Raw genomic sequence first — 13832 nt, 5'->3', positions numbered from 1 at the left:
TAAAGTTAAATCTCACCAGTTTTTTTTAATTTAAGGTATTAAGTATTTCAGCAATTTATCTACTTAATTTATATAAATATGTAACATTGGAAGGGACATGCTTTTGTATTCTAGGCGTGGCCAAGGTGCATTCAGATCAAAGCCTGGACTTCCTGACCCTGTGCCAGTTATAAACAGCAAGTATGGACTCCGAGAAACAGATAAACGTTTAAACAGATTAAAAAAGTTGGGGGATAATGGAAAAAACTTTGATAACCAATCTGTGAGCTCAAACACTGATGCAGAGATTACTCAGGAAAAAGGTAGTGTGATATGTTTTGCTTTCATCTTTCTTGTATGTAGACGTTACAAGAGTTTTCTGCAGTTGTATAATTCTGCCTGCATTAATTTCCTTGATCCTTTCCTCATTTCTATTTTTCTGTGCCTCTTCAATTGGCCATTTTTCATGTATGGGAATGGGCCTAGTGTACCCAGCTGTGTTTGGAACTGGAGCCATCATTACCTTGTCCTTGCCTTGCAATTCCATTAAATAATATTCATGATCATAATCTACAAAGCTTTGATAGTTTCCTTAACCCAAGAGGAACTGTCAATGTAACATTACATCTGATGCCATGAGAGATAGAACATTTGTTCAAGAACATGAACAATATACAACACAGTCTAGCCTGTTTTGCGTTTTTCTTGTGTAATCAAGGAACAGTGACATTGCCATGCTTTCTCTTTGCATGTCTATTTTTGTTCTTCCTCTTTTATCTGAAGTGATCAACCACTCCATGCAGCAGAGCAATTTTACAGAAATGTTCTCGGGCCTTTTGTTTTATTATCTGGCAATTTTAGATTGATTACCCATTGTCACTAACTGAATGAAGAATAAAGTTCCAGTAATTATAATTGCTTTTGAAACGTGACATACTTTGGCAATGTACAACACTAGAAATTCCAGCAAGTGAGGAATTTCCTTCTCAGTCAAATTTCTATCCCTTCCCATTCTTCATCTCTGTTCATGCACATGAACGGCTTCTCAAGTTTGTGTGCCCTGTGCTATGAGGTAATGAGTTTAGAAATGGGAAGGTATAGCAGTTGAATGCATGGCTACGAAGTTGGTGCAGTGGGGGTGGATTTCGGATATTTGGATAATTCGAATCCCTTTTTGTGCAAAGGTAGCCTGCATGAAAAAGGACAGGTTCCTCCTAAACTGGAGGGAAACGGATATTCTGCCAGGGTGGTTTATACCCGTGGCACAGGGGGTGTGGCAAGGTTGAGACCCAAAATAACATGGTAGCAGGAGAAGAGAAGCATATATAATAAATTGAATAGGCGTTTAATGGGTGGGAGGGACGTAATAGAGACTTAACTGCAATTACTTTAGTGCAAGTAGCTATGCAGGTAAGATGGATGAGCTGAGAATGGATCAGCACATGAGATTAAGAAATTGTGGTAATTGGAGAAACACACCTGAGGAAAAGTCAGAAATGGCAGCTCAATGCTCGTGGATACAGTATTTTCAGGCAAGACGGTAAAAGAAGAGGGGTCAAAACGGGAAGAGGTGTTGGGCTGCTGATATGTTAGGCTCAGGAAGAGCATCCAAGCCGTGCTTGTGGTATGCTTCATCTTTGCACTGTACTGCTTGATTGTATTTACAGTGCATTCAGAAATTATTCAGACCCCTTCACTTTTTCAACATTTTTGTTTCGTTACAGCCTTATTTTAAAATAGATTACATTCATTTTTCTGTGCCTCTTCAATAAACAAACAATCAATAATTCAAAGAATACCTTTGAGGGATTGACAAATGATTATCAAACTACACACAATACTCTAGAATGAAGAAGCGAAAACAGGTGTTTAGAAATTTCAGACCCTTTGCTTTGACACTCTTAATTGAGCTTTGGTTCATCCTGTTTCCATTGATTATCCTTAAGATGTTTCTACAACTTCATTAGAGTCCATCAGTGGTAAATTAATTTGATTGGACATGATTTGGAAAGGCGCGCACCTGTGTATAATATAAGGTCCCACAGTTGACAGTGCATGTCAGAGCAAAAACCAAGCCATGAAGAAGAAGGAATTGTCCGTAGACCTCCTAGGGTGGATTGTGTCGAGACATAGATCTGGGGAAGGGTATAAAACAATTTCTGCAGCATTGCTGGTTCCGAAGAGCATAGTGGCCTCCATCATTCTTAAATGGAAGAACTTTGGAACCGCCCGGCCAAACTGAGCAATCGGGGGAGAAGGGCCTTGGTCAGGGAGGTGACCAAGAACCCAGTGGTCACTCTGAGCTCCAGAGTTCCTCTATGGAGAAGGGAGAACCTTCCAGAAGGACAACTACATCTGCAGTACTCCACCAATCAGGCCTTTATAGCAGAGTGGCCAGACAGAAGCCATTCCTCAGTAAAAGGCACATGATGCTGCCACCACATCACGGTGAAGCATGGTGGTGGCAGCATCATGCTGTGGGGATGTTTTTCAGTGGCAGGAACTGGGAGAAGGGAAGATGAACGGAGCAAAGTACAGAGAGATCCTTGATGAAAACCTGCTCCAGAGCGTGCTGGACCTCAGACTGGGGCGGAGGTTCACCTTCCAACAGGACAATGTCCCTAAGCACACAACCAACACAATGCAGGAGTGGCTTCATGACAAGTCTGTGAATGTCCTTGAGTGGCCCAGCTAGAGCCTGGGCTTGAACCCGATTGAACATCTCTGGGTAGGGTGAACAGCTTTAAATACCTGGGAGTCCACATCACCGAGAATCTGACATGGACAACACACACTGCCGCACTGGTGAGAAAGGCAAGGCAGCGCCTTTACCACCTCAGGCAGCTGAGAAAATTCAGAATCTCTCTGAGAATCCTTCAATTCTTCCACTCTGGTGCTGTAGAAAGCATCCTGTCTGTTAACATCTCGATCTGGTTTGGAAACATTTCTGCCCAGGACAGGAAGACTCTGGAGAGAGTAGTGAGTTCGGCCGAATGTACCATGGGAACTATACTCACCTCCCCTGCAGGACCTATACAACCAGGAGGTGCAGATCCAGAGCCAGCAAGATAATGAAGGACCCCTGCCACCCCAGCAACGGACTGATCCAGCTGCTACGGTTAGGCAAGCGCCTCCGCTGTCACACTGCGAAAACAGAGAGGATGAGACGGAGTTTCTTCCCACAGGCCATCAGGACTGTAAACTCTAATCTCACTGGGGACTAATTTACTGTTGTGTCTTTTTGAAAATGTAGATATTGGTTCTGTTCTGTTTTGCACAATCCCGCAGGCATTGCCACTTTCATTTCACTGTACATCTTGTATGTGTATGTGGCAAATAAAGTTGACTTGACTCGACGAATACCCTTGAGCGATTGACAAATTAAGCTTTAAGGATAGAACTTAGAAATAAGAAAGGGGAAATAATTTTTGGATGATTATATTGTAGGCCTCCAAATGTTCTGTTTCTATGTTCAGCTAGATTTAGAAGAACAATTATGTAGACACATGGCAGGAGGATGTAAAAGCAATGGGGTGGAGCAGTGAACGATTTTCTCTTTCCCAAATCCAAGTTCTATTTGACTGAGATTGCATTAGTATAAGGAGCTTGGGTGTGCTAGAATTTGTTAAATGCATCCAGAAACTTTCTAAAGCCGTATGTAGAGAGTACTACATACTGAGAATGAGGATGGGCAAGTGGAATGTCTGTGAAAGAACACTTTGTGAACATTGACCACGATTTGGTAAGCTTCAAGGTCGTCATAGAAAAGGAAATATTTGGATCTAAAGTCATGGTCTTGGCAAAAGATTGACTTTAATCCTATGGATAAAATGTAAAAGTAGACTAGGAGAAGCTGCTAGAGGGAAAAAAACAGAATAAGAGTATAGGTAAGAAGCAAAGATGGTAAGATTAAGGAACCTCGGCTAACAAAGGAAATCGAGGATATGATTTGGGAAATGGAAATGTATGATAAGTAGAGGGGAATTCTTATCAAGTAAGTCTTTTGCATTTTTGGAGGATAAAAGTGAGATCTTAAGAGAGCAAGGCCCCCTTCGGTCATAGCTGACCATGGGTGTCTCCATGGTGCTATTCCCTATATGGAGGATGCCTGTGCGTGACTTTGTTTATCGCGGGACACTGGTGCACAGACAGCCAACCCACTGTCCTTGACCGATCTGGGCCAGGATCCAGTAACATGGAGTCCAAGACGACCAGAGACCCTTTTCTGCTGCAGCCTTCATCCACCTTCCCAGCCGTTGTGACGCTCCACTAAGGTCAGCCATCGTCCTCTGCTTGTTCCACCGTTGAGGTCTTGGTTGGATTGCTCTTTGTCAGGGACCTCCCCATCGACCTTACCGCCATGGGTGGCCCGACCAGGAACATAGCTCCAGACGGCATCGCTCTCGGGCAACACAAGCTTCTCCACCACGACATGGTGACAATCCACGGAGAAGTAGAGAGCAATTCGGATGATAAGAAGATGAAATGAAGTGGCTCTGGACAACAGAAGTAGAGAAATTCAGAATATCTTGTACATATTAAATGCAAGAGGGTAGCCCCTCCTCAGGATCCAAAAGGGAAGTCATGGTGTGGGGCGTTTGTGGTGTCTCAAATGAATACTTGACTGATAGTCAGACTTGACCTCCGGTTATCAAATCCACGCTGACTCTCCTTGATCAAATCTATGCCATTTTCTCAGAATGGAATTTGCTCACTCTAATGTTGAACCAGTTGGCCTATAATGGAAACTTATTACCCTTTCTCTTTGGCTGGTTGCATAGTTCTCCCCTGGACTATTTTATGCTAACAAGCTCAAAGGCCAGTGATTTTGAATTTGATACAAAAATTGGCCACAAGATTGCTTGTGAGGAGAAAAACTTTAGCAATTAAGTAAATCTGGAGCCAGTCGAATAGTCTGGGGGGAAAAACAGCCATATGGAATTTAATCAAGAGAAGTATAAAGTAAAGCAGAGATGCAAAGTGATCTGCTACCCCAAATATAGATTGTTTCATTACTGCTCCTGGCACATTTCTTTACTCTCCGTGTACAACTGTGTTAACTATGGTAGTGCCATAGTGTTCTTTCTTTGCTAGCTGCATTTCCTTCTACCATCTATATTTCTGACTGAAAACTGCTTGGTGTGCAAGATGCTCCTGGGTCCCCTGAGTCTTTGTCTATCTGGCAATCATGCAATCCCTCTCTGCTAGTGCTTTCTTGAGAGGCAGGATGACCAGCTCCAGAAATGTGTAATACAAGTTGCCTGAAACCCTATGGATGGACCACAGTGACGGTTGCTGCTCAAATTTCAAAGCCTAGAAAATTAGCTCCTTTTGTGTTTCAACACTTGTATTCTGGTTGTGCAAGCCACGAGAAGTGTTCTAGATTTGAGCATTAGATGCTGAGCTATGTCCCTATTAGATGAACTCGTTTAGCGGGATTGAATTTTCAAGGGATAGTTAGATATAGCTCTTGGGGCTAATGGAATCAAGAGATATGGGGAGAAAGCAGGAATGGGATACTGATTTTGGAAGATCAGCCGTGATCATATTGAATGGTGGTGCTGGCTTGAAGGTCCGAATGGCCTACTTCTGCACTTATTTTCTATGTTTCTAAAATAAAAACACTCTTCCAGTACTTGGTCTAATTCCCAATATTCCCCACCAAGAGTATCATGAGAGTACCTTCACCAGAAAGGACAGCAGCAATGCAAGAAAGTGGCTCCTCATCACCTTTGAGGGAGTTAGGAATGGGCAATAAATGTGGACTTGCCAGTGAAGCCAGTATAAATGTGCACATGAATTAAGAACAGGAATTTGAGTATAGGAGCAGGGAGGTTCTACTGCAGTTGTACAGGGTATTGGTGAGACCACACCTGGAGTATTGTGTACAGCTTTGGTCTCCAAATCTGAGGAAAGACATTCTTGCCATAGGGGGAGTACAGAGAAGGTTCACCAGATTGATTCCTGGGATGTCAGGACTTTCATATGAAGAAAGATTGGATAGACTCGGCATGTACACGCTAGAATTTAGAAGATTGAGGGGGGATCTTATAGAAACTTACAAAATTATTAAGGGGTCGGACAGGCTAGATGCAGGAAGATTGATCCCGATGTTGGGGAAGTCCAGGACAACGGGGTCACAGTTTAAGGATAAAGGGGAAATCCTTTAGGACCGAGATGAGAAAAACATTTTTCACACAGAGAGTGGTGAATCTCTGTAACTCTCAGCCACAGAAAGTAGTTGGGGCCAGTTCATTGGCTATATTCAAGAGGGAGTTAGATGTGTCCCTTGTGGCTAAAGGCATCAGGGGGTATGGAGAGAAGGCAGGTACAGGATACTGAGTTGGATGATCAGCCATGATCATATTGAATGGCGGTGCAGGCTCGAAGGGCCGAATGGCCTACTCCTGCACCTATTTTCTGTGTTTCTATGAATGGGCCACAAGGTCCCACAAGGCTACTCTGCTATTCGTAAGATTATGGCTGATCTGATTGTAATTTTATTTCCTCATTCCCCTTCTACCCATGTAACCCTTCTCCCCCTTGCTTATCAAGAAACGATCTCTTCCTTAAAAATATTCAGAAACACTGCCTCCACTGATCCTCTGAGAGAAAATATTTGCTTCATCTGTCTTAAATGGCGACCCCATATTTTTATAAAATTCTCCTTCATTCGCATTTCGAAGAAGCGTCTCGACCTGAAACGTCACCCATTCCTTCTCTCCAGAGATGATGCCTGTCCCGCTGAATTACTCCATCTTTTTGTGTCTATCTTCTCTCATTCTAGAATCTCACCATGGAAATGTTCTCTCTAAATCCACCCTATTGACCCTCAGAGCCCCGTTTGTTTCAATCATGTCTCTGATTGTCTCTTAAACTCCAGGAGATACAAGCCATGACTATCCAACTTTTGATTATAAAACAACCTGCTCTTTCTAACACAGGAACAGTAGATGCTGGATTCTTACGCAGGACACAATTCTTACGCATTGTTGGAGAAACTCGGATAGCAACTCGTGCCTCAAACCAAAGCATTACCTATCCATATCCCCCAGAGATGCTGCCCGACCCAATGAGTTACTTTGTGTTCTACTCTTCTACTTCCAAAGCATTAACATCCATCCTTAAATAGGGAGACCAATGCTTTACATGTGGCCTCTTGAATGGCCATTTTAGACTGAAGATTAACCTCCCAACTTTTGTGAACAACTCATTTGTATGATCAATTAATTTTCCAATTTAAGCTAACCCACGCCACCAGGTTTCTTTCCCACTCGTACCAGCCCATCTTTGGTTCCCTCTCCTTTTGTTCACTTTTTCCATTCTCTCTTCTCTTTCCCTCCCCAGGTACATAGATTTCAGACCCTTCCCCACCTGGTTTTACGTGCCCATCACTCACACACCTACCCACTCGCTTTTCTTCTCCCTTGGCCCACCCTTATTCTTATCCCCTCCTTGTCTGGTTCCATAATTTCTCCCTTATCTGTTCCCACTTATTGCCTTCCAGCCTCTGTCTTTACCTACACCTTCCCATCCCCCACTTGGGTCCATTGATTTTCTTTCCTGATTTGTTTCTGCCAATCATCCACTCGCCTCTGTCTCAAACCTCTCCCCTTCCCACCTGACGCCATCTGCCCAACATTCCTATCTCATTTGGTTCCACCTACCAGCCCCTATTTCACTTACATATTTTTCATTTTCATATTCCTATTTCCTTATGAGTTAAAAGGCCATCATGACTGCAGGCTCTCAAAGCAATCCCATCAATACTATTTGCCCTTATTTTCCTGCAACCTATTCTCTCACCCATGCCCATTAATAACCCCCTGATCCACCCTCCACTCTCTGCACTTTACAGTACTTATTAAACTACCATCCAGGATGTCTGTGGAATGTGGAAAGTTTTATATTTTTGGGTTGTATAATGTTAAGCTTTCCCTATTTGAATCACTCATTTATTGTCATACTCTTCTGATTCTGTATTTCATTTTGTAAAAATGTGAACCTGTAGTTCCACGCCTTGGACACCAGGGATTGCTGTGGAACAAAGATTTCTAAACTTTGCATCATCTCTGACCTACAGATTTATTTTGTTATTTTAGTAATTAAATTGCTTTTAACGTTAAATATTAATGGACTGGATTTTCCTGGATTGGAACTATTGGCATTTACCTACTTAAACGGGAGCAAGTCTGGAACAGCAGATACATTTTAGTGACTGATTTGGAATGTTTGCCCTGCTACTGGGTTCCCTCAGCTTTTTCCTGCAACACTTTTGGTCACCATATATGTTAGAGAATCTGGTCCTGCGTCATTTTGGAGCAAAGCAGGATACGTGGTTTTGTGATTTGGATGGGGATTGTGGGTATGTGATGCCCCTGTGGAGGAAAATGAACAGTTGGTGTTTTAGGTTGGGGGCTTCATCAAAACAGAGGTGGGGGGGGTAGATAACTGGTAGAATGAGGTGAGGGGAAGGGGTGGGGGGAGAGCTGGCTAGTAGCGATGGTTGGCTCAGCTAAGGAGGGGCGGATTGGCAGATGGAGAAAGGGTGGAGATAGTCAAAAGGCTGGGGGTGATAAGTAGAGAAATCAAAAGGCTACAGCTGGTGGAATCTGATTAAGAAAAGAAAGGTGAGGAGTCAAATGTATAAACAGAAGGAGGGATGGTGGGAATGAGGGAAACTGACTGGAGAGAAATAGGGGACCCGAAGGAGATAGTAGGTGAAGATCAGATGGAGAAGGGGGGGGGGGGGGAGGGAAAAGGAACTGAATGTTAGGGCAGATGGAGTGGAAAGAAAGTGTGCATGAAAGGAGAGAGTTAAATTTAACTCTTGGGGCTAAAGGAATCGAGGGATATGGGGGGAAAAGCAGGAACGGGGTACTGATTTTGGATGATCAGCCATGATCATATGGAATGGCGGTGCTGGCGCAAAGGGCCGAATGGCCTACTCCTCCACCTATTTTTCTATTGTTTCTATGACCCGGGCAGATTGGAAGGGGAGAGAGAAGGGGGCCATGACCCACTGAGTTCCCCAGCAGTTTGTTTTGCGCTCAAGATTCCATCTGCAGTCACTTATCGAAACATTTTGGAGGTAAATGTTCCTCAGTGCACCATTGGAGATCATGTTGATCTTTAGGCTCTCTTCTCCTCTTCCCCCCCCCCCCCCCCCCCCCCCCCCCCCCCCCGAACTTAGGATGCTAAGATCATCAAGATAGGCCGGATCTATAAGTACAGACTTGGGGAGATGACAAAGTGCAGGCCTTCGCCTGTAAGACTAGCCGAATATCTTCAAGTTTTCATAAAGTGAAGCCCATGAGTTCTTTAAAAATTAGCAAGATTTCTGCTGAAGCTGATGTAATCATAACTAACGAATGATTGCTCTTAAGCTCATGACTAGTGCTTTAATATTTCCCTTGCTCTTTTGAGAAAGTTGCAATCCTAATAAGGATTTGTGATCCATTTAGACATCCATATTAATATCCTTTCAAAATCTCTTTTGTAATCTGTCATGTGAAATCATTTTAATGTGGTCACCTGAGAGTTGTTGATGCTGATTAAAAGCTGAAGCTCCATGTATTGAAAGGAACAGTAAAAGTTTGAGCACATGCATGACAAGTAAAGTGTTCAAGTAAATATTGTAAATTCTATAAAAGTTTTTTTTTTAAATGCTGATGTGCATGACACAAATCTTCCTTGTAACTACTTGACAAGTGGATGGGGATAGGGAAGGGGAAATTATACTGTCCCTAAGAGAGTCACATTATTGTTTTCTTTGCATTTTGAATTGTGTAAAAAGTAAACAAAAGTAATTTAGTCATGATCACACTGCTGATGTATCTACAGTTCCTGCGATTGTAGCTTGTCGGTATTTAAATGATAGAATATGTCGGTATTTAAATGATAGAAATGTATAGTGATGAAAACATTGAAAAAAGTCCTGCAGAAATCAATTCAGTATTTGTGATCCAACATTATGTTTTTCTTGGGAAACAAGAAAGTAGTTTTTGTTGGAAAATCAGCATTGCAAATTATAGTATTTATTTATCTTTTTCAGCTGCAACTAGAAAATCAATCAATCTAAAAAAGGATAGTAAAAGCAGAACAAGGCAAATGTTGCCCAGAACATCAACTGCCTCTAATTCTACCTCATCCTCTTCAAAAATGTGTTCTGTGGGTAATTCAAAGGTACCAAAGAAATTGAAAACCTCAAGGCCGGTAAGGTCTTTGCCCTCAAAATCAAGATTAAGAAGTGAATCTAGGAGGTCGGAACAAAAGACCACTTTTGGAAGTCTTGAAATGGACAACATTGTGCTGAAGGAACCTAAAGTAGTTCTTTATAAGAATTTGCCACTTGAGAAGGACAAAGTCTTGGAGGGGCCAGCAAAATTTGAAGGTTCGGGTAGGTGTCTGACTAGACATGCTGTTGGAGAAAATAACATCAATTCTGTAAAAGAACTGCATAAAATTTCTCGCTTGCGTAATGGGACAATTCCTTGTGCCTACTTGACCCGGCGGGCAAAAAGAACAAGACTTTCCCTTAGAGGGTCCTGTGAGATTCCTCCTTTACTGGATCTTGAACCAAATAAAGTAGACAATGAAAGTATTCATTGCACAGAAAAGAGTGAACTTATGGACTCAATTCAACATGTATGTGATGGCACCCGTGTAAATCCATTAATTCAAGAATCTGATGTAGGTTTAAACTGCCAAAAGAGTGGGGTATGTTTGAGTAGGAGGAAATCACAAGGAAAACTAGAAAAAATTGCTGCACAATTGGATAAATGTGAGCGCACGTTGTCTTGCTCTGTAAAAGAGGATACAAAGGGGGAATCTATACCAGCGTTGGTAAGTCCTCCACTTCGCAATCTTAATGGGGCTGAAAAGGTTGACTTGGTTAATGTTTCTGGTGTTTACAGAGACTGTGTTGGTTCATCAAAAGATGGCACTTCTGATTCATTCATGGCTTCTCACAAATCAAAAAGTTCACAATCTCATAAAATAAAAGGTGATTTATCCAGAGCAACGGGAGAGAGAAACAGAAAGAAACGACGAATCACAAGATATGATGCACAATTAATACTTGAAAACAGTACTGGAATTCCCAAGTTGACTCTGCGTAGGAGACGTGACAGTAGCAGTAGTAAGACTAATGACCAAGAAGTGGATGGAAAGAAATCCAAAATTAGTATAAAACTGAGCAAAGACTATGAAAATGACAAAAGTAACAATTATGTAGCAAAGCTCAGTAATGGATTCACCACAGGCTCAGGAAGTAATTCTACAAAACTCAAGATACAGCTGAAACGTGAGGAACAGAATAAAGGAATTAAGCGATCACAGTCCATCATGGAAGACCTCTGTGACAGCGGTGTGTGTTGTGACAATGCTGTTTTTTTGAGACCTAATGGGGAGTTGTGTCAGCACAGACAACACAGAGATGATGAAGAGGAAGAGGAAGATGATGATGATGATGATACTTCCTCATCTTTGACGTCATCCTCGTCATCATCTTCATCTTCCTCGTCATCTGAGGATGACGATTATGATGATGAATTTGAAGATGACTTTATTCCACTTCCTCAGGCAAAAAGACTACGACTGATTGTTGGTAAAGATTCCATTGATATCGACATCTCATCAAGGAGAAGAGAAGATCAGTCATTAAGGCTTAACGCATAAGTTTTGGTTCTATACTCACCATAATGTACAGTACTTTCCAATCAATTATTCCACATTTGAATGAATTTACTGTAAAATTTTGATGGCACTTCTGTATTCATTATCAACATAAATATTGTAGAAAGTGTACAGTATATTGACTCATTTGATTTTGTTTTTGCAGATTTTTATTGTACTATTAATAGCCTTACCATGTGCAATTCTGAGTTTTGGAGGGAACTCGCTCTGTGGTAGAATTAAGGTATAAAGCAGAATTGTTGTACATAAAGACCAGGTTTCTTCTCATTTATTTCTCCTTTTGAGCCTCAATATTTTGAAACACAATTATGGTGGGTATTCTGATGTTTTAAAATGAAACTTAAGCAGTAGCTTGCTGTGCTTTATAAATGAAGGTTGAAGAAAACTACAAAAAATAGTGGCAGCAAGTACAAACAAGCAACACAACTTTCTAATAGCTGTCTTATCACCAGCAAAGGAATTTTAGATTTTAGGTTCGCTCGTTTTCCCCCAGGTTTTGTCCGTTTTACACTGTATGCTGTCCCAGATGTACTGTTCGTGGCCTTTGTTAGTAGCCAGCTATTGGTTGGAAGTTTAAATAAATGGAGTTGTTTCAATAAAATAAGTGTGAGCAATTCGCTGATGATCTTGGAATACAGAATGATCTATGCAGGGTATAGTTCTTTACAGCCTTAAGTATGGATATAGTTTATATAGCACCTATATATGTAAATATTTAGAATCCATGTATTCACTTTTGACTGTTGATACACTGCAAAACAATATTTGTAGGTTTCCTGGAAAAAAAATGGTCCTGTGATTAACTTTTTAAATCTAAGTCAACACCTTTTTGTAATGATTTGGTATTAAAGTCATAAAAATTGAGCTTAAATTTGAACTTTTTATATGAATAAGAATTGTATGTATTCTGTAATAGTAATGTTCATCCAGCATCTTTTTCCACCTGCATTTCTTGGCACTTTTCAACCTATTGATAGATGTCTGACTTAGTATTTGAATTTCAGTGTCAGGCTTATTCTGGCAATTGAATTAGGCCAAAGATTAAACAGCAATTTGCTTGAAAATAATTATTATCACACATTACTTGTACATAAGGTTTGTGCTTGCATTGAGTGACTATTTGCTCATGTATTCTCATTACTGGGATAACAGTGAGTTATTCTGTAAGTCTCTTGACCTAATGTATAGAATGATATAATGTCTGTCAAATTCTGTTCAGCTAAGATTTGTTGTGAAAGCACACTGATGCTGAAATGAAAAACAATGTAAAGCTAATCAAAATGAATGTAAATTGATTTTTTAAATCTCAAGAACTAGAAATTTAATAAATAAATAGGGACTGGTTTACACAATATGTGTCCTGGTAACCAGCTAGTCCTCAAGACACCCAAGAACTAAGCACTAGACAAATTTGTTTATTTTGTAGAAGCACTTGAGCCCAAAATGCATGTTCTTTTTTTTTAATTCCTGTCATGTTATGGAGGTTAGAGATGGTATACTTGCAAAATAGTTATTCTTCACGTATTTGGATTAGATTTATTCTACTCAAATTTAATATTAGGGTTTTGGTTGTCAGAGTTGTAATCCAGTTCTGAACCTAATATTTGTTTGATGATTCCCTGTCCATCTGGACTCATTTATTGCCTCCATTTGTTTGTGCTTCTGTCACTATTTCTCAACCATAATAACATATGGATATTGTTTTGTTTCTCTCTGTCTTTCAACCTTCTGGTGTGAATGAATTATGTGGATGGAGTTTGTCATGCTTTACTTTTGCTCTTGTAGTCTTTGCCCATCAAAATCCATTTTTCATTCACCTTTGTCTATGCGATGACATCCATTTTGAAGGCACCCCTCTTTCATTCACTTGTTTCTCTTCAGTTTTGTCTCGTGCCCATTTTGCATTGCCACTCCAGTTTTTTGTTCCAGATTTTACACTGCAGTGTCCTCTGTCACCTTATGAAATTTAGTTCTCCAAATATAAAAGCAAATCTGTTTAGTGTTTTGTTTCTTTTGGCCATACTTTAATACTCTTATTTCTGATATTTTGTTGCCTCTTAACCTCAGGTATTTTGCAGTCCCCTTTTGCTCACACTTTGTTGTTGAACCAGTCTGTTTATGCTTGTTTAGGGTTTACAGGTGGCTGAAATAACCTT

The 13832-nt window shown here is 40.8% G+C and overlaps 1 protein-coding gene across 8 annotated transcripts in view; it reads left to right on the top strand.

Moving 5' to 3' along the window:
• The window catches only part of kmt5b (lysine methyltransferase 5B), a 49378-nt gene extending 37452 nt beyond the window's left edge, over nucleotides 1-11926 (top strand). For all 8 annotated transcript variants that reach the window (XM_055649449.1, XM_055649447.1, XM_055649446.1 and 5 more), the window contains 2 exons: nucleotides 115-302; nucleotides 10034-11926. In XM_055649449.1, coding sequence (XP_055505424.1) covers nucleotides 115-302; nucleotides 10034-11658 — 1813 coding nt within the window. In that variant the 3' untranslated portion in view covers nucleotides 11659-11926. The remainder of the gene's footprint in view (nucleotides 1-114; nucleotides 303-10033) is intronic.
• The last annotated feature ends 1906 nt before the right edge of the window (nucleotides 11927-13832 follow it).

This window comes from Leucoraja erinacea, chromosome 18 (assembly GCF_028641065.1).
Source record: "Leucoraja erinacea ecotype New England chromosome 18, Leri_hhj_1, whole genome shotgun sequence".
NCBI classification, from domain to species: Eukaryota; Metazoa; Chordata; class Chondrichthyes; order Rajiformes; family Rajidae; genus Leucoraja; species Leucoraja erinaceus.
This window is presented reverse-complemented; position numbering and strand designations above follow the sequence as displayed.